Genomic DNA, 21,149 nt, shown 5'->3' on the forward strand with positions numbered 1-21,149 from the left:
GCGTTTAAGGAATAACCGAAGAGAAAATAAGAGTTTGCATGGAATAGGGTATGTGCGTGACCACCAGATCTTTTCCCGCTTTTTTCAGTCGATCAGTCACTCAACGACCACTTTTTTATTCCCTACACTGAGAAAAAACACATTGGATCTAGAGTCCAGACTCTTAATAACATCGACAAGAAAAAATACTCTTGATTCAATCAGATTTAAGCTTAAATCAAGAACCCAGCCTCTTAATTTGAGCGGATTTCCTTTTGATTTAAGCTGAAATCTGATTGAATCAAGAGTCCTTTTTCTTGTCAATGTTTTCAAGAGTCTGAACTCTAGATCCAATGTGTTATTTTTCCAGTGTATGGAAAATGACATGGGAAATGGAAACCATATATATTTTGTCAAATTTAGTCAATTTTTCGGTAAAAATATGTTCACGACTGACTTCTTAAGGATTTGGAGTTTCTATTGATGTCTGTTATGTTCCACTTGCTCCAAAAAACGACAAAGATCTCATTTCTTTAAATTTCAATTTTTTAATTGATTTAATAATAGTTGATTATTTTATTGATTAATTTTAACTACTAGTATGACGTTATGAAAAATGAAAAGTGCAATATTACCGTGTCGTTACTGCGACGCAGAGTGGAGCGAAGCTCGGAAATCAAGAGATCGTGCTCGGAGAGGAGGCCGTGAAACCGAAGGACGATGACACTGATGTTGTCCTCGCAGCCGTAGCTTTGCGCCAAATCCTGGAGACGCTTGGCCGCCAAAACCGGGTTCCGCACGCTTCGCACCTCCGCCATCGCCTCCTCCACGCTTATCACCTCCCATAATCTACGCAAAGAGAATCGCACAGTCTCATAAACGACAAGAACAACGGGTGGAATTGAGGAGCTTTCCGGAAAAAGGGCACATAGCGAAAAATCGCGTTTGGAAAAATGCATTTGAAGTTTCTATCATTACTCTATGGCCACTGACTGTGACTTACGTTCTAGACCGGGATTCCAAGCTGCGATGAAAGTTACCATCGGTGGCCAAAAAGTAATGATGAAAACTTAAAATGCATTTTTCTCACACGCGATTTTTCCGGAAAGCTCCTCAATTTTGGTTTGGTTCCAGTGCCTTCCCCGGGCGCCATGCGCCAAAGTCTTTATCTTTAAGTTATCTTAGTATATCTTAGTATAAATATGAAATGTATTTTTTGGGCGGACATAGGTTAAATGGCGGGGTTATAGATTGGTCGGCTATGTCCCATCAATGCTTTGGCACGCCTTTGTGGGGTCAAACGGACGATTGATTAAATACATAGCCGGCCAACTAACGCATGTCATCTATGCCCGCCCGATGAACACGAAATTTCAAAAATCAGCCTCCTGCTAGGGAAGAGCTGGCACCTACCCGAATTCTAGGTGTTGTAATTTTAGGACGGAGTCCTAGAGTCAATCTTTTCAAAAGCTGGGCACGCAAGGACTACCCATTTGTGGCCAGTTAATTAACTGTATGACGAAATCCTGGGAATAATGTATTATAGACCTCGAGTCAAATTTGGGAATATGAGCTTAAGCAACTCACAAAAACCACAATGCAAATATGTAAAATATTATCACGGTTTTAATGTGAAAAAATGATGGGGAAAAACATAAAAAATGAAGAGATTAAACGAAAAAATTTGTGACTTACTGTTTATTGGCTAAGAGTAGGCATTCATCCTGATCATGAAGGGGAATCTCAACCACGTGCGGATCTGGGAGAGAATGCGGAAAGAGAGAACTAGCACCGAGTTGACTCCGAACGGTTGGCTAGAAGTTCGAAAAACGTTTTTATTTAGACTACGGTTTAAAAATGCTTTGAAAAAAATATGATTGGCAATCGTCTATTAGACGTTGCAATCAGAAAAATGCAATTTTTTACTTCAGACATCGATATGAACACTTTATCTCAATGCCGTCAATTTTTCAATTTATAGCGAATACACTTAATTCACTTGTTTTCGAGGCTCAAGAATAATCACAAAAGTTCAACGAAAGCACTTCAAAGGTGACCTTTCCTTACTGATGCAGCCGTCTTTCCCGGTTCATTTCGGAAACGGCGTATTTGATAATGACTGCAGTCGATGATAAGTTGTTTTGTAAATGTACCTTGGCTCTTAACTCTTTGTTAAAAATTGTTGCATGCCCTCAGGTACACATGTGAAACGTTCAATAATAGAATCACTCTCCTAAGACGTATTTTAGCAATTCATTGTATAACAATAAGAGAGGAGACTAAGTTATGGGTATGAAGTACAGTCTAGCCCTTGACTTTTTGATTGTTGGACCCAAGAATGACCTTAGCTTATCTCTATCGCACTGAAAAAAACATTGGTAGAATTTACCATTCCTTCTCGCACACGGAGAAAGAAACTTCGTGCATCGCACCCAAAGTTGAGGTCATATGGATCTCTGAAGTTTTCGGATCACACATCCGAGAACTTGAGGTCCAACTACCGAAATTCGGGTCAGACATCTGAAGCACTGAGGTACATACCGAAGTACTTCAGATGTCTGACCCGCACTTCGGCAGCTGGACCTCAAGTTTTCAGATGCGTGATCCGAAAACTTTAGAGATCCATATGACCTCAACATCAGGTATAAGTTTTTTTCTCCGTGCAGTATTTTAAACAGCGTGAATTCAACGTCGATTCTGCCAAAGGAATGGTTACCTGTACCAGTATATAGTGACGTTTACCATCCCTCTGACAGAATTGATTACAAAAATTGACGCTGTATGAAATCCAGCGTGAAGGAATGGTAAATTCTACCAATTTTTTTTTTTTTTTTTTTTTTTTTTTTTTTTTTTTTTTTTTTTTGCGGTGGAGCCTCGTTTCATTTTATCCTCATTTTTAGCTCATCCCAATGAAAAAATGTTGCGTTATGTAGAATGTAGATGTGAAAACAAGTAGACTGCTGGCGAGATCTCAAGACCGACAACGACGTGCTAATCTGAATTCGGAGCGTGGCGCGGGTTCTGGGATGGAGATTCAATCAGGGAAAATAATGAAAAATCATGTTCGTCAAGGGTGACGTAGACGGGGTACCTGTCTGTTGGAGGGTGTCAAGGTAATACAACCGGACGTTCTGCACAGGATTGCCCTGGCTTCGCCGACGCTGGCGATGCGGAGCACGTAGCGCTTCGTGGATCCGCTACATTTTTGACGAACGATATGACACAGGACGGCGCACACCCCGGTTTTTTGACCTTTCTCCTTCAGCTCCCTGAGAAAAATGAACAAAAGTTATTTCTCTCGACGCAAATTTCCCGCCTTCCGCATCGAGGGAATCTTTGATGATCCCTCCGTCTGCGGCTTTCAGCATCTCGAGCATCCTTCACGAAAAGAGCGACTCGCCGAAGCGTTGCCGATTCTTTCATTCAATTTGTGATTAATATTGACGTATTTATGCTAAAAGAAGCTATGTGCAAGTGAGAAAGATGGGGTGTGCTCGTGAGTGCTGCTGGAAAAAAAAAAACACATTGAATCTAGAGTCCAGACTCTTAAAAACATCGATAAGAAAATACGTACTCTTGATTTAATCGATTTTTGCTTAAATCAAGAACCGAGCCTCTTAATTTGAATGCGACTTCGTTATGATTAAGCTTAAATCTGATTGAATTAAGAGTCGTTTTTATTGTCAATGTTTTCAAGAGTCAGGACTCTAGATCCAATGTGTTTTTTTTTCCCATGTGCTGATATAAAGTGGATATGTTCCTTTTGAGAAAATGGAAAAGTGGGATTTTAAATTAAATCAAAAGGAGCTGAGCGCTAACTCGTGAGCCGTGGAAATGTGACGAGAGCATTGTGGACAGGGCTCATGAGCTAAAGCGCCCCGATGACGAGCTCGTCGTCGTCGTCGTCGAGCCCGATCGTCACCGCTGACGTCACTGGCGTTTAAAAATTCCCATTCATTCTTATGGCCCTCAACTGACGAGCACACCCCATCTTCCCACTTGCACACAGTTCCATTTAGCATAAATACGTCCATATATCAGACGTAAGCATTGGCGGATCCACAATTTGGCAACACCGGATTTTCTCCATTTAAACCTATGGAAATGTATCGATTCTTAGAGGGGCCAGGTGCTCCGACAAGAATCGATTATTTAGCATGGGTTTAAATGGAGTAAATTCGGTGTTACCAAATTGCTGGATCCGCCTCTGGACGTAAGTGATGAAAACAATGCGTGGCGTGATCGATTATTCGATATTTCCCCATTTGAAGCTGTGGTAGAGAATCGATTATTAAGGCGTTCGTTGCGAACACCGTGTTTATCGATCCTTTCCAATGGATCGTATTCGATACATCAAACCGGCGTTCTGTCTCTGAGATTGTGTCGATATCGATTGGTTCAACATGTAAACAAAGCCTCAAAAGTCAATCGAGTAATCTATGGGAACGGGTTTTTGTGATTGATTTTTGATTCTTTGTGTACCACATATGACAATGAAAATTGACATTGCTCGGAATCTCCTCTTTTTCAGCTTTTCTAAATGAAGTCCTAAAATTTTTGTTTGAGGTTATGTTTTATTGTTTGAACGAAACGATAAATCGAGCTACTATCGAATAAAATCCATAGGTTTAAAAAACAGATCAATCGATACATCACAAAGCAAGCCACGCCACTGGAAGAAAATTAGTATTTAATATAATAAAATAACTGCTCTCTCTCCCGCCCGCACCCAAAATTCTTGAAACTTTTCAAGGGAGAGGTATTAACTGTGCTGTTTAAAAGTAAAGGCCGATGACTCTCTCCAAGCAACACCTCTCTATTGCTGGCTTACAATAGCGAGCTACCGCGCAACAGTGTGCGAGGCGAATAAACTGTGAGAATTCACAGAGGAAAATTTCCTTTTGGGTCAATGGAATTCTTATTAAATGCCACGAAAGGAAAGGAACGGTATCGAGAAGGATTGTTTTTTGGCCCAGCCGTTTCCTCAGCTATACGATTTTTTGTTCATTGGAGGTCTATTTTTTACGGAATGCATCATGGTTTGGTCAATTTTCTCTCTTTTCGGGTCTATTACTGACCTAAACATGCACATCATGAATCAGAAATATTTCAGAAATGCATTACTTTTTAGAACACTTGATAATCCCTCGATGAATTAGGTTTCGTTGAGATATAAAAGTCGCTAAGAGAATCTATGACTATACTTACTTGTGTGCAGACAGCATTGTATATTTCATATATTCAGAGGCTGTCTCTTTCACCGTCCTTTCCTCTAAGAGGATCCTTGGGATTATTTTGACTAAGTATTGTGATATCTCATTGTTAATGTTGGCATCGAAAATTCCTGCTAAAACCTCATGGTTGCAAAACGCTCCCATCCTTAACTGCGACACACACAATCTGAGGGAAGAAATCAACAATAATAATTTATCAAAAAACAGTGTGCTACAACTAAAGTTGATTGATTTTTTTAATCTTAAATATGGAATTAAATTAATTTAAAGTTAGAAAAAGGGGATAAAACAACGAAGGAAGCTGAAAAATAAATAGTCATTTCTTTTTTGTCAATTTGAAGTGCTGCAGTTATGTGCGCAGCCTTAAATAAGAATCTATATATATTTTACAATAAACGCAGTACATTCATCTCAGAGATAACCACAAACTAATCCATACATATGATAACGAATATATACTGGACACTTACCGATCTCTCTGTCCAGAAGTTTCCGAAAAACCTAAGACCCACGGAGTTTCTAAATTTGCATTTTCGACCTCTTGATATGGCGGCGAGGAGGGTAAAACGCTTCGATTTTGGCCAGAGACGTCTACTAAACTCATGGCACGTTGAGATCTTAAATCAGACAACAAAATTAATCTTCAGGTAAAAAAATCAAATTTATTTTGATTCCCACATTTCACATGAACATATCGACGGTGAAAGTCGGCAATCACATAACTCTTTTGCGGTGTCTGAAAATCTCCGCCTCTTCGTCATTTTTTTAAAGGAGAGCAAATTGACATTATTTCTTGAAGTTTTTGCATAATTTTCTTCGCATTGAGAAGAAAAATTATGACAGTTTTAAAGAATTGCCGTTGAGTAGTTTTCCATTTAAAAAATAAAGTATGACAGGAAGTCTGGGACGCCGCAAACCGAGTTATGTGATTGCCGACTTACACCGTCGATATTTAAATTCGTTGCTTTTGGACATCTTGTATGGGCTTGTTTCAAACTTCAGCCAGAGAAAAAGAAGAGTTGCGGTCCTAGAGGGAAAACGGAAGAGAAAAAATCGTTCTATAGAGAAAATGGTTCAAAAATCACGTTGAGCGCACCGGGAAAGACTGAAATACACTCCTATAACTCCACAATTCGTGTACGAAATATGCGTGTTTCTCAGCTCTCCGCTTCAAAAACGGTACCACGGCACAGATCAACATTTCGGAAGAGAACTTGTATTTTCCTCCGATAGTTAGTTCCAGAGAGAAATCAAACGAAGATGGTTGCTCCTGCAATGGACTGGATATGCAAAATGCACAGCGGGCGTTGCGTTAGGAGTAACCAGTACTGAGTAACCGATTAATCCTATTATATTAAATCCGTTTATATGTTAAATATTGATATTGACGGGGTACGGAGCACATTATCAGATTAAAATTGATATCCTTATTATAATATAATAAATTAAAATCAATACCGGTACGATTGAAACTGCTTCAAATCGACGTGAAGTCTGCTGTTGCCAGATAAATCCAAAAATTGCAACTGTGGTGGAATTAGAGTCTTCAAGTTGATTCTATTCAGTTCATTGTAAGATATATCTAAAACCTGGAGAATGTAAAACAACAGAAATATTAGTTTAATCGTGTCAGGGGGAAATTATGAAAATGAAAACAGCATGCGCATATCACCACTCAAATAAGTAATTTCAGTTTTCACAGTAATCATATGGACCAACTTCAACAGAAATTCGCCAAGTCGCATTTTAGAAAAAACGTACGTTTTGAGCTCAATTGTAAATAGAGAATTTGCAGGTGACTATTATTCTTTAAAATGATACTACCGGGAAAACTGAGTATGAGGATATACTTGGTTTCTAAATTGAACAACTATTGGAGAAAATATGGCAAAATAACCAAATCTGCTAACATACATGCGTTTAAATGGGAAATACCGCCAGATGACGTCAAGAGGGGGCACATTTTCTCACTTTTATGTGATGAGGAAATGTGTAATTAGAAGCATTTCTACCAAACGGAACTATGTGCATTGAGCCACGAGTCCTGAGACCCATAAGAATACATGCATGCATAACAGGGCTCACGTCATAATGCACATAGTTCCGTTTGACAGAAATACGTCCAATTGAGCACGCGTTAGAGTGTTATTCCAGGGATATTAATGATCTCCTGCCATTAAGTCGACGCGGCACCGTTGAAAGGCGCTCTAAGCAATTATTCGGCCACAGAAGTATTGCACAGTATCAAACAAAAATGAAGGCGCTCTGACGTATTTAAATTGACTGGCATCGTTCATAATTATGCTCCTACGATATGCGGCTCCTGTTCGATTGATTTATGTGAAACTTGTTACCAGAGGCAGTTTTTGGACGAGAAACTTAAATTTGAACTCAAATTTTCAAAATTCGAAAATTCAAGATAGTAGATGTTGCCTAAAATATTTCTCGGCTCCTGTTCGATAGATTTTTGTGAAACTCGGTGTCAGGTGACATTTTTTGACGAGAAATTTGAATTTCAACTCAAGTTCAAACTACTTGATGTGACATGATGCGTTTCACTGGCCCGATTATTGAATGTCAGAATATATGTCAGCCCGATACGACAAGATATATAACCCTATCTCAACCATGCAATATATAGCTATTCGATGTCTTATCGGGCTGGTTTAAATTCCAATAATCGGCCCGCTGGTAATCTTGGTTCATTCATTCGAATTCCAAACCGGCCAAATAAATGTCGATGAGTTAAAAATGAAAATGGGAGTAAAAATATTGGAATGTCAATACTCTCATTGAGAGGCTTTTCTCAAACCCCAATCCATAACCTGCTATCTCAAAACTTTCGAGATAAAATAAGGCGTAATGTAGACCTGGCGTTGAAACCTTGACGACCGGTCCATTAGCTACCCAGTCGTAATTTGATCGCCGATGAGTCAGTTATCCTTGAAAGTTAAAGGACCGGGAGGAAAAAAAGCTCTTAAAACAGCTGTGGATGCGGAGGAAACGCGTTCGCTCCGAGGAGAGTTCCGGAATGACAGCCTTTGCAATTCACGAACAATGAGGCAAATGTAACTCAAACAGACAAAAGGACGAGAGAAAACAAAAGTACTAAACCATCCTTCTTCTCATGCATTATTCGATTCCGTCCAATCGAGCGCACGGTCCCCGTGTGAGCGTTCTTAATTTTCCAATGCGGGTACCCTTTTCATCAAAAAGTTCCCTCTTTTTTCCTCCCTCTTCGCGGAGGACAGCACTGCCGCTCTAAGGAAGAACACCATATGAGCCTTCAGACGTTGCCGAGTTTCCTTCGATAAAAACCGACTTTACTGAGAAGATGGACCACTGAACAAGGTACGAATTTCAGCATTCTGATACATGTTTCCTCACCTAAATTTCACGTAAAACACGATGCGCACAACAAAAATTACCGAAATCAACTCTTTCCGACGATATTTAATGATTCTTGGTACGTGAATTGAAAACACCCGCTCATGAAAACTCAATGCTCTACGTGATTCACATCGTGCGCTAAACGTTATCATTAACGTCTCTGCGATAAAAAAATCTGGCAACCTCAATCTTGACGCTTTGGCTCAGCTATGGAAAATTACTTATAGTTTGAAAAACACATGGTGGGAAATGAACATTGCTCGATTGAGAAGCTCGCTGAAACCGTTGTAGTGCGCGATTTGACTCACGTAGAGCTTTGAGTTTCTTGTGAGCGGGCAGCTCAAATTCCTCGTAACCAATGTGAAATAAAAACGTTAATATCTTCGTTAAGAGTTGGTTTCAGTAGCTTTTGTTGCGCGAATCGTGTTTTACGTGAAATTCTGGTTAAGAAACATGTATCAGAATGCTTAAATTCGTACCTCGTCCAGTGGTCCATTGTGATTATTTTTCCCTAAATTTTTCAGTCAATTTTGTTCAAGATTTATTCTAAAATATCTGAAAATTTCAAGGAAGAATATGCATAACTCTCCTCAAAAATAGTCGTTTTATAGAAGGAAATTTTGCAACTCTCGGATGTTCATACGGCGTTCTTTCTTATCACGGCAGAGCAGCCTTTTGAATTTGACTGCTGCATTAAAACACTCGGCTATATTTGTCTTTAGCTCATTATGGCTCCTCACGTTTAGGAATATCGAATGAAACGTCGAAGACCAAGAAAAAGACAGTATAAAAAACGATATTCTTTGATTTCATTATTATTATTCTTTTGAGATGTTTTTTTTTTTTTTTTTGCTTCGGAAGAAATAACGACGAAAACTCGGAAATCACTCGGAGGAAAAAGCAAGATTACTTATTTCTAAAAATCGAAACTTTACAATTTAATGCGCTGATACTTCCGTCTATTCATCGATGGGAAGATGGTAATTAGTAAAAATATTACGTACCCGGAGTGATCTCGATTGTGCGAAATTCGGGCATGAGGTAAGAAAGTTCGAGTGAACTCGTAATATTCTAAGATGGGGCAGCTGTCCCAAGTTTTCAGGTAACGAACAAAGGCTGTTGCCAGACATGACCAGCTCTTCCAACTCTCTCCATGCTACGATGCACCTAAGGGAAAGATACAAATATGAAAATAACATGAAAAATTAATCCAAAATTATCTTTGGCCGCAAAGATTTTCCATCATATTTTCCGAGAAATTATTTGTTTCTTTAGCTCAATTTTGCTGCAGACTGTGTGATTCACCCCTTTTTCAAAGCTCATATGATGTTGAACATCTCTAATTAAGCAGTAAGCGATGTATCGTTTAACCAATCAGGATGACCTCGTTAAAAATGAGGATTATGGAGAGAAGCTAAGGTGCTCTTGTGGACATTTAGTGCTAAAAATATATGAAAATCACCTAGCCTCAGAAACAAATAAATAAATAAAAATGAAATTTCAGACTTGGTGAATAGTCATAATTTGATGTGAAGTTGTGGATGTATATGTGCATACTATATGTTTCTGTAGCAACTGAGGATGGCATCCACACGATTTATCGTGAACCATTTATTGGATATGAATAAAAGATACAACATTTTAATTTTTAAATCATCAATTTTTCGTCGAAATAGATTTTTCTTTCTTTTTCTAAAATTTGGAAAGGTCACTTACAAATCTGGTAAAATCGATATTGCGTTATAAGCAGCATGGATCGTTCGGAGGTTGATGCAGTTAGTCAAACTCGTGATATCTGTCAACGCGTTTGATGTGAGGTACAGTCTTTCTAGAACATAGTTCTCTCCAGAGAACAATGGCAATTCTTTCAAACAATTTTTTGACACATTTAGAACTCTTAACCTGTGAGCAGAAAAATAAAAAGCAAACTTTAAACATGCGTTTGAAGAAGGAGAAGTGATAAGGTTTGGAGGTAAAACCATGAATCTGTAAGGCTCGCTATGTAAGCTCCATAAGTATAAAAGTGAAAATCCTTAACTAGCGCAGATAACTCGTCTAGTTAACGACGGACAGGGAAGAGAGTTATAATTTCCGTGACTCATAATGAGGGCAGATTCCGTGAGCGTGAGTACTGCATGCATACGTGAATATGTAAAACTGATCGGAGATCAATGATCGCTCTGACAATCAGACCATCAGAACTCATGGATACATCATCACGAGGTAATCTTCACAGACACTGCTGCCAACGCCAAGTGCTTTTATTAGTATGTCCCAAGAAGTATTGCATATGCAAGAAACGTCACCATAGAACTTGGCATGGCAAAGTTAATAATATCTTTTTTTTTTTATTAGATTTTACATTTCCTGTCTGGTAATTATTCATTATATCGCATACTTCATTTGGATGATTTTTTATCCTTTCCATGACGTTCCTTCAAGTGAAGTGACACGTGGAAGATGTTAGGTCAATATTTTAATCGCCAAGATTTATGTTTCGAGAAAACATTGAAAAAAAATAATTTCTTCAACAATTCTTCATATTTCTGTCCGATAAAAATACTTGGTGTTCTGCATGCCCACCGGTATAAGACTACAGCCGCACGAGGAGGTGCGGAGGAATTGGACAAGAAATAAAAACACTTTGAAATTTTGGCGGATAAACATTTCCTCCACTAAACTCCTAAGTGCTGACATTTTCAGCAGTTTCATGACAGTCAAGTAGCATGCGTGTTAGATGACAATATTAACAATTACAACGTGTGTCACTATTCATAGTTCATATAATGAGGAAACACTCTGTACTGAGAGTGTGGCACCGATATAACGTCCTTTCTTCACGAAAGCAAACATTAAAATGTTAAAAAAGACGTTTAAATAGCAATTATTTTGTTAAGGTCGCTTGGAGGTAAGATGCGTTCATCCTCAAAGAAGATATTCCGTCGAAATTCGATAGGTCAGTTCCGCTTGTCACAGAATCGTGTTTTGATATATTCTTGTAGATTAGTTAAAACTAATATGATCTGTCCAAACAGCAACTTTCCAAGTTCAATTTTGACCAAGATATCGCGCTTTCAGCGCAAAACTTGATTCTGTGACAAGCGCAACTGACCTATTGATGGAAATTGGCAGTTACGCCCTTCTGCAACTACATACATACATGAGTCGCTTTTATAGCGCTCTTTGGCGCTGTGCGACGCCTAATCGCCAAAAAACTCGGTCTTCCCATAGGTCATCAGGGAGTTGACACTCCCTCATTTCATTTAATACTCCCTGTCGCCACCCTCTCACAGGGCGTCCCCTTCGTCTCCTCCCAGGAGGAACCCAATCAAGCATCTTTTTTGCAACTAAATTCCCTTCTGCAACTAAACCATTCAATTTATGAAGCAACATGACAAAAACTCGGTCTTCCCACGGGTCATCAGGGAGTTGACACTCCCTCATTTCATTTAATACTCCCTGTCGCCACCCTCTCACAGGGCGTCCCCTTCGTCTCCTCCCAGGAGGAACCCAATCAAGCATCTTTTTTGCAACTAAACTCCCTTCTGCAACTAAACCATTCAATTTATGAAGCAACATGACAAGACGGCGAGGAAAGAGGGCGGACCTGGAGGAAGCGGAGAAGAAGTGTTGCGGAAGCGCGGTAATACTGTTGCTCTGGAGAAAAAGCTGTTGGAGAGGGATCTCGCGCACGACAACCGGCAAAGATGTGAGCTGGTTGAAGCTCAGCTGCAAAGTCTCCAGACTCCGCATCTCCCCGCAGAAGAGGTACGCGGGCAGCGAGCTGAGCCGATTGTTCGAGGCGAAAAGGGTCGCCAGGTGCGGGCAGTCGCCCACCCAATCCGGCAGCTCGTCCAGCTCGTTACTGTGAACACAGAAAAATCTCGATCAATCTCGTTGTCTTGGTGGGTATACTCAGCAAAAAATGGATTACATTTTGCAGTAAGGAACCACCATCTCTGGCTCTTCCATGAAACCACATATTTGCAAAGGGAAACCACCCAAGTAGCAGAGGTTGCAACAACTTGCAACAAAATCGATTGATTCTTGCAACCAATAGATTGACGTGCAGATTGCCTACTCTCTCCCCCGAAGGAGCTATCATTGTTGGAACTAGTTGCAATTAAGTTGAAACATGTTTCAACTTCAAAGTATTGCTGGTTGCCTATCTTTAGATTTCAAAACACTTTGGTTCAGCACTTTTGCAATCTTAGCAGGTTGCAACTTTGTCTTCCGATAAGATCGCCGAAAATCGGCACTTATCGACCGAAAGTTGACCGAAAGTTGCAACTTTGTTGCAACTAATACCAACATTGTTTCAACTTGTTGCAACTTTTACATTGAAATATGCTACTTAGGCAATGGCATGTATGTTGCTTCTAAAATGGACCAGAAATAGTGGCTCCTTATTGAAAAATGTATAATGGAAATTACGGTCATATCGTTGTTTCCCGGACCAAAGAACATAACTACATAGGTACCAAGGTTGCAAAATAAAGCTCTTGCGTGTGCCAAGAATTTGCGATCTAAGTACTGATTTCTATGTAAAATTTCGCAAGAAACACGATGGTGTCACTGCTTTTCTCTGAGATCAACTCCAAAACTCAAAATAAGCTTTCAAAGTTGAGACTGTAATGGAGGGGATATCCGATATCCCACGCTACCCTGAGAGTACAGTTATATATCAGGACAAACTCTCTGTGCAAAGATAGGGGGCGAATACATTAACAGGGTTGCCACTTTATTTGGGGACTTTAAAACTGAAATCCTGGCAACTTTGCTAATGTATTTACTCCCTATCTTTGCATGGAGAGTTTGACTTGATATAGAGGTGGACTCTCATGGTAGCGTGGGATATACCCTCCGTTACGGCCTCAACTTTGAGAGCTTTTATTCAGCTTTGCTAGAGTTGATTCCAGAGACAACCAGTGGCATCACCGTGTTTCTTGCGATAACTTACATAGGGATCAGTACTTCAATCGCGAATTCCTGACACATGCAAGAGCTGTATTTACCTAAACAGTTCAATTTGTTACAAGAATGTATCGGAGCAATTATTGTTTAAACTTTTTCTGATTTTTGCGAAAAAGATATATCCGGGAAATTTCAGAAAGAGAGAGCAGGGAAAAGAGCACACTATCAGAAAAACTGACGTCCACTCACCACCGTGCTTGTCCCTTTTTATAAATGACCCTTTTCAGGGAACGTGTGAGTCAGAAAGGCTTTGATCTTTCGGCTCCTGGAAGATGAGAACACGCCAATATTCTGGCAAATATCAAAAGACACGATGTTGGCGCTAGAGCTGTACCACCGTGCTAGGTAAGAAGGACATAACCTCAATCATAACTGCATACACATATGCTCTTTATGGCACAAAAACACAGATGTGTAGCACGTTGACCTCAATACACAGAGCCCGCGCTTACTGGAGCGGTTTCGCCTTTGAATTTCCGGGCAAACACGGCTCGATAACTAGCGTCGAATCTTTCTTTATTCGATTTCGGCTGACCACGGCCGCACCATGTGCGCAGACAGACGGAACGAGATTGGGAAGTGAGTGACCTTTCACAGGCTTCCGCATCAATATCGGATCGGGGATGAAAGAGGCGCAGCTGAAAGGAGGTATAAATGAGAGGGGATGGAAATCCATCTTCCGCCAATATTCTAATATAGGAAGAACCCACGTTAGACGGGAATCATGTATGCGTGTCTGTCAGCCCCACGCCTTATTGGACGCTCCTATCGGGAGGAGCTGTCATGCGAGGTTGCTCGGCATTCCGTCGGCGCCCTCGCTTCACTGGCTAGGATGATTGAATCAAAAGTTGTGGCTAAAATCTCTCGCCTCCCGATGTGGCTTTCCGCCTCTTTAAAATACGCGCCTGAGAGGGACTAAATGTTGTTATCTCGGAGGATTTCCTATCATGCAGAATGGACCACTTAAGGTGAGAAAATGGCACTATGACACGTGTTCCCTCATGAAAATTAAATGTAGGGTGAAGTGGATACATTAAACATTGCATAAATCATTTTATGAAAAAATTTAGTTTTTTGTGTTCTTCACGGGAAAAAAAGTGATAGGGGTTATCCAATAAATTGAGGTACTACTCGAATTTGTTAGATGATATGGACATTTCCAATTCATGTTAGTGGTACTGAAATACAAGTTGGGGATAGTGCTGCAATATTTGGGTTAGTAACATTGGGGTACTACCGCAATCATGACTGGAAATGTCCAAGTTGAGACTAAACCCCAACCTCTTTTTTTCTGAGTTCGATTCGAACATCCTGCTAGCAGGAAGTCCGGCAACTCCGTGAGTAGATTTGAGCATTGGACTAATTTCAATGCGCTTTTTGGAGATTTACCTATTGGTCAATTTGTCCCATTTCTCAAGAAGCACGGTTAAATTTGACATGGAACCACCTTAATATTTACAAAATACAGAATATATTTTTCTTTAATACATGTCTTTTTTTTATCAATTTAAATGAGAATAGTTCATGCAGGGAGTGCAAGCATTTCAAAATCCTGAGTTGAAAAACGCTGACTCTGCGAGTTCAAATATTAGAGCAAAACAGAGCGGAGCTGGCGTGCTGCCAGCGCGAGAGGCTCTCTGGCGCCTACAAACCTAAGTGGATACTTCACGCATTGCGCAATGTTTGAAGTATCCACTTAGGTTTGCAGGCGTCAATGCGCGTTACACGCTGACCGCCCGCTCGCCGTGCAGAGGCGCGGCACCTCAAGCAACTATTCCACAACAGAGGTGTTGCACAGTATCATTCAATGTTGAAGGCGCCCCAACATATTAAGAATGACGGGTATACATTAAGAATACGCAGAGTTCTCCGCAAAATAAATCAGGATGCTACGGCACAAAAAGATAGCGGTAATCCTAAAACTCATCAAGTCCTAGCATCCGTATTTAATAAAGTTTCGCATAACTTTCAAACATTAGCGAAAAAAGTGACTCGATTTAGGCAGAAAAATTCCTGAGTATACCGTCAAGAATATTTTATTTTGAGTCTCAATAATAATTGGTACGCGGACCAAAACTCTTCTGCCGAAAAAACGCGTGGACGTAAACTACTGGAAAAAACCGGTGCGCTGACAAAGAATCCTTGATAAAATGTCCTATAACCCATCTTGGATTATCCCCTAAAATCTGTGTAATAGTCTGAATAATCGCACCATTTGAAAACTCAATCAACAGCAGCACGTACATTAGCGAGTAACTTGGTTGCTTAAGATAATGATATGATGAAGAGAGTCGACGCATAAGAACCGCCTTCATTTGGAAATGATACTTCCCAGCGTGGCCGCGGAGGCCGAATAGTTGTGGAAAGTGAACAGTGAAGCAGCATGTATATTAGCGGGTAAATGCGATCGCTTCGGATAATTTCTTCAGTATCTCTACGTAGATGGGGGTTTTCTATGTATGAGCAAGTAATTTTAGTTCTGAATTTCCAAATGCAGTCCAATCGACCGTGCATCTTCGCACATTGGATCTAGAGTCCAGACTCTTGAAAACATTGACAAGAAAAAATACTCTTGATTCAATCGGATTTTTGCTGGAATCAAAACGAAATCCCCTCAAATTAAGAGGCTTGGTTCTTGATTTAAACTAGATTCTGATTGAATCAAGGGTACTTTTTCTTGTCGATGTTTTTAAGAGTCTAGACTCTAGATCCAATGTGTTTTTTTTCCAGTGCATCATTATTTTTTTTGCCGCAAAGCTCAATTTTGTATGCCTCCTCTCAAGCTTTTTTGAAATGAAGGGTTAATGACTTTGAAGGACGAGAAAGATACTTACTAGGATACATCTAAGTGCTGGAGCTTGGTGGGTCTATTCGTGACTGTGAGCCGGCGCAACCCTGGGGAACAAAGAGGGAAACGTGTCAATAAAACAAGGGATGTTGACGGGCGCGGCGACAGCCCGAGGTGCGCCGAGTAATGTAGACGGATAAAATAAGGTGAGAGGTAAAAACCGACAGCGAGACGTATGCAACCCTCGCAGCACAGGATGCGGCCACAAAGCCGGTCTTTTTTCAGCCCAAGAATGCCAAATTGTGCAATAAAGTGTGGATATTTTACATGGGTTTAAATGGAGGAAAAGTGCTGAGTTTTCAGTACTACCTTGCGACAATGCTTCAGCCCTGACCCTGACTCGTTTCTCTTTCAGCGGGGGAATGCTTCTGTTCACCCTTCAGGCGGGCAGAGAAGCGTGGATCGAGGAGTGGATGCGTTTTGCCAGATGCGGCACCTACACTCATAAGAACCGTGCAATCCATACATGTTGAAGGTACTTAAAAAACCTATCGCTGAGAAATTTTGTGGGCGAGGAAACTTTTTTATGATCTTAAAATTTTTCAAAAGGCAAATCGATGGCTAAAAGGCGAAACCGTGTATCTTGATCGCGGTGTTTTAGAATGTCCGATCCTATTTTATTTTTCAAGAAGAAACAAGCTAACTTTATAGCTTTAAAATTCGATAGAATATTTTGCGTACATAGAGGAAAAACCAAATATGTTTTCGAGAAATTACGTTGACTATTTTTCGAAGAAAAAGTGAAGTATGACAGGAAGTCTACACAGTCGCAAATGAAGATACGTGGTTTCGCACAATGGCCATAGAATACATTGGCTGAATGAAACACATGGGCTTATAGAGTGGCAGTCGAGTAATTTTTCTGTGTTAATAACAATGCGCTTGATTAAATGGACTGAATTTTGAAATAGGGAGCTACTATTCCGGGCTCATCTGTAAAAACACCTATTTGCATAGAAAAACTTATGGTGCATGCGTTGTTCCTGAAATGAGGTAGAAATAGCAGTCCTTCTTGTAAAAATGAGGTCCAAATGATGAGAGGGTAATCAGGGGTAGGAGGAGCAAATCTTCGTTTCCAAAACTTGATCGTGGACGTGAAATTTTAATTATACATGCCTTTGAAATTTCGCAAAGGTATTTGCTCTTCCCTCATTTCATGTTCAACTGAAATTTGGTAAGTTCCTCTGCATTAACCGAATTTTTTTTGTAATTGAGGTTTTTGATTTATTAAAGAATCTTGCAACAAAAAATAGTTTTTATTTTACAGGACGATAACTTACGATTGTTTCCGGCAATTAAAGAGACCAAATTCCTCCCATTGATTGCTAAATTTTTTAGAATATTCTTCGAGCACTGAATATTTTCTAGCTTATCTAACGCACTCAGATCGAGACATTCTATGGCATTTTCACTGACATCTAGTTGAGTTAAATTCTGTAACAGGAAAAGAAGAACAACTTGGTGAAAAAACGAATCTCTAGTTTAAAAAAAAAACATAATAGTACTTACTTCTTTCACATCAGTATACTTTTATCAGTATTCAGAGTATACTTTTTTAAGGTCAATTTTGGGGGCAAAATATTTCTTGAAGATTTTAGGCAGAATTGATTGATTTTTTCCTACGATATTCGAACTGTCGTCACAGAGTACAATGAAAATCTCGTAAACAAATATGGATTTGTTAACTTTATTTTTTTATAACCAATAATAATCAATGATTTGTTCAGTCTAGAAACTTTTTATCGCACAGAATATTATTTTCGCCGACTTTAAAAAGTGTAATCCGTAGAAAGAATATCTAATCAGGACACATTGAAAATTGGATACGAGTTGTCCGAGTTTAAATATTTTCCCTCCAAATCAACAGAATTTTGACGTATTTGAGTCCTATGCAAGCAATGAAAAAGAGAGTGAGATATAATGTTCTCATCTCCCCCTTTCACACTTTCCAATCTTTTTATATAAAAAAAAATGTTTAAACTGCAATGACGGAATAAAAAATTGAAACCAAAGCGACTTTTTTTTAGCTTAAAAGCGTCCTCAAATGTACGACGGCGAGACCTAGATTCTCGGGAATCCGTGTACGTAGTAAGCGCAAATATCCGCCTTTTGTCTCGAGTCAATTTCAGATATTTTAACGACCATTGCAATAACTTGCTGGCGCAATATTTACCTCATAAAATTGTCCGGAAAACGCCACATTGACCCCGAAAACGCCGAAGATTTTCCGGGAGAAAACGCAATTTCTCGTGGGTCGCGGGAAAATCCGTTTGTAACCTCGCACAACTTCCCGATAGCGTTTTAATGACGGGCGGCGGCGGCGGTGGCGGTGAGCGGGCGGTGGGAAAACGGCCCGGGGACTCGTAATTTCATCGGCGAAGCGGAGGTATTGCTTTTTGCGTGTTTTGACGGGCACGGCGCTAGGTATCGATTTCGACACGATGCCACTCGGCAGATTTCTCACTCGGAGTGTCTTGCTCAGCGACACTCTTCGCACAACACAGGCATGATGGATGACTGGCGGGTGAACGAATCTCATGTCATATCATCGAAGCAGTCACCCAACTTGGATTGGCTAAGGAGCCCCGAAAAAAGGATGATAACTGGATTACATTTTGCAATAAGGAGCCACTATCTATGGATCTCCCATAAAAGCACATATCTGCATAGGGAAAGCAATGGCATGTATGATGTTTCTGAAATGGGTCATAGATAGTGGTTCCTTATTGCAAAATGTAATCCAACTCAACTCTGCCGTACTGAGGAAAAACGTCATATGAACATTCGAGAGTTGCCAAATTTCTCCGAATACAACATGTCGACGGTGTGAGTTGGCAATCACACGACTCGTTTGCGGCGTCGGAAAATCTCCGACTCTGTGTTATTTTTTAAAGGAGAACAGATTGACATCATTCCTTGAAGTTTTTGCAGAATTTTTTTCTCACAGAGAAGAAAAATCACGGCAGTTTTGAAGAATTGCTGTTGAGTAGTTTTCCGTTTATAAAATAAAGTATGATAGGAAGTCTACGACGTCGCAAACCGAGTTGTGTGATTGCCGACTTACACCGTCGATGTATTTTTGAGAAAAGTTATGCATATTTTTCATTGAAATTTTCAGATATTTTAGATCAAATTGCTAAAATATTGTCTGAAAAATTTAAAGAAAAATATTCACAAATGTTTCCAGTAAATTCGTTTTTTACTGAATGAAATAAGGCAACCTTTGAGGGCTCATTCGGCGTGCTTCCTTAGCACGGCGGCGCTGTCGAAGAGAGACAGGAAAGAATAGCAGAAATAATTGTATCTCATCAAAAAATACACCAAAGTGCACAAACATATGCATAAAGCCCCCATGCATGGGGAGAAATCAACAGCAGGTGTTAAGTGTCTGAAATTAGCATACACAAAAGTAGCTCCCCTTCTGCATACTCCTTTTTCTTGAGAAAAAAGGAGTGCGTATCGCGTATACATGGGTAAATAACGTACCACAACGTGTAGTCTCGTTGCTTGCGAAAAACGAGAAAAAAATCTAAAAAAGGGCCTAAAGAGACAGTTGAAGAACCGAGGTTTAGAGAAAGTTAAATTAGACCAATCACTATTTTTATTGATTTTATTATAAATGAGTTCCTTTTTTGTGACAAACCCTGTAATCTAACTACAAAAACGTTAATGGCCGCAGTTGCTAAGGCACTGGCACCGCTTTAAAATAAGCGTATACTGGTGCTACTATATTACTTGCTTTCTTTTTTTTTTTTTTAAAAAAAATGAATAATTAAGTTTTTATAAAATGATAGTCTTGAAGTTTAAATAAGTGAACAAATCGGTCCAATTATCAGATTCACGTATGCATTCACTCGTATCTTAAAAACTAGAATTATTAGTGGGTTTAATTCAGTCTCACGCCGGCTCCATTATCATGATAGCATATTACTCGGCCTATCTTCTAACAATCCAGTTGTAAAATGAGAAAACTACCCAAGGTAGTGACCGTCTATTACCGAATTAATTATTCCTGAAAACCACTCAGAAAGTATATATCAATCGCTACGTTCCCACAATAAGCCATCCACGAGCAGCTGTGACTGAAATGGGATCGTTAAGCGTCGTAAAAAACTATAAAAACGGAGCCCAGATCTGCTAATACCCACTCTTTTGCTCCTGTCTGTTTACCAAAGTTGCCGAGTCGAACGAGGAATCCTTCGATTTTGTGCAAATATAACGTGGAAATTTTCCGACTTTACGACGTTGTAGCACCTCTGCTCTGTTTATAAGCTTTCTCCGGCTCGGAATTGTCTATGCTGCAACGAGTCGAAGAAAAACAAATGCTTGGCTTTTCTCTGAGCGCAAGGCCGTTCGCAGGTAGCAGATGGCGATGTCGGAAGCCTCCTTCCCTTAGATTTCCACGGATTATATGGTGCAAGAAAAGCTTAAAATCTAGCGCTCCGTCGCCCACACATCTTCCTCCATAACAGTGCAGACGCCATCTGCACGTTTAATTTTCGCGGCTCGGCTTGAAGTGAATAGATTATTTTACCGAGAGCGCGATGAAAAGTACAAAAAAGAGATGTACTGGTATTGTAACCTTAAAAAAACTGACAATTTTTAACGTACTTTTCTCGTAAAAATGATGCGTAAAAACAACCTGAATAATGTGACCAAACAAAACACAAGAAACTGGAATACCAAGGCTACAAACAAACAGAATGCCTGGGACGTATTTCGGT

The 21,149-nt window shown here is 39.8% G+C and overlaps 1 protein-coding gene across 3 annotated transcripts in view; it reads right to left on the bottom strand.

The window, feature by feature from the left end:
• Phlpp (PH domain leucine-rich repeat protein phosphatase) overlaps positions 1-21,149 on the bottom strand; it is an 88,657-nt gene that overhangs the window by 9,096 nt on the left and 58,412 nt on the right. For all 3 annotated transcript variants that reach the window (XM_019047163.2, XM_019047164.2, XM_072300076.1), the window contains 11 exons: positions 17,706-17,859; positions 16,412-16,472; positions 12,211-12,468; positions 10,320-10,505; positions 9,608-9,770; positions 6,672-6,802; positions 5,684-5,830; positions 5,188-5,379; positions 3,071-3,248; positions 1,675-1,793; positions 615-828 (listed from right to left, as the gene is read on the bottom strand). In XM_019047163.2, the coding sequence (XP_018902708.2) occupies positions 615-828; positions 1,675-1,793; positions 3,071-3,248; positions 5,188-5,379; positions 5,684-5,830; positions 6,672-6,802; positions 9,608-9,770; positions 10,320-10,505; positions 12,211-12,468; positions 16,412-16,472; positions 17,706-17,859 (1,803 nt within the window). The remainder of the gene's footprint in view (positions 1-614; positions 829-1,674; positions 1,794-3,070; positions 3,249-5,187; positions 5,380-5,683; positions 5,831-6,671; positions 6,803-9,607; positions 9,771-10,319; positions 10,506-12,210; positions 12,469-16,411; positions 16,473-17,705; positions 17,860-21,149) is intronic.

Source organism: Bemisia tabaci, chromosome 4 (assembly GCF_918797505.1).
Source record: "Bemisia tabaci chromosome 4, PGI_BMITA_v3".
Taxonomy (NCBI): Eukaryota; Metazoa; Arthropoda; class Insecta; order Hemiptera; family Aleyrodidae; genus Bemisia; species Bemisia tabaci.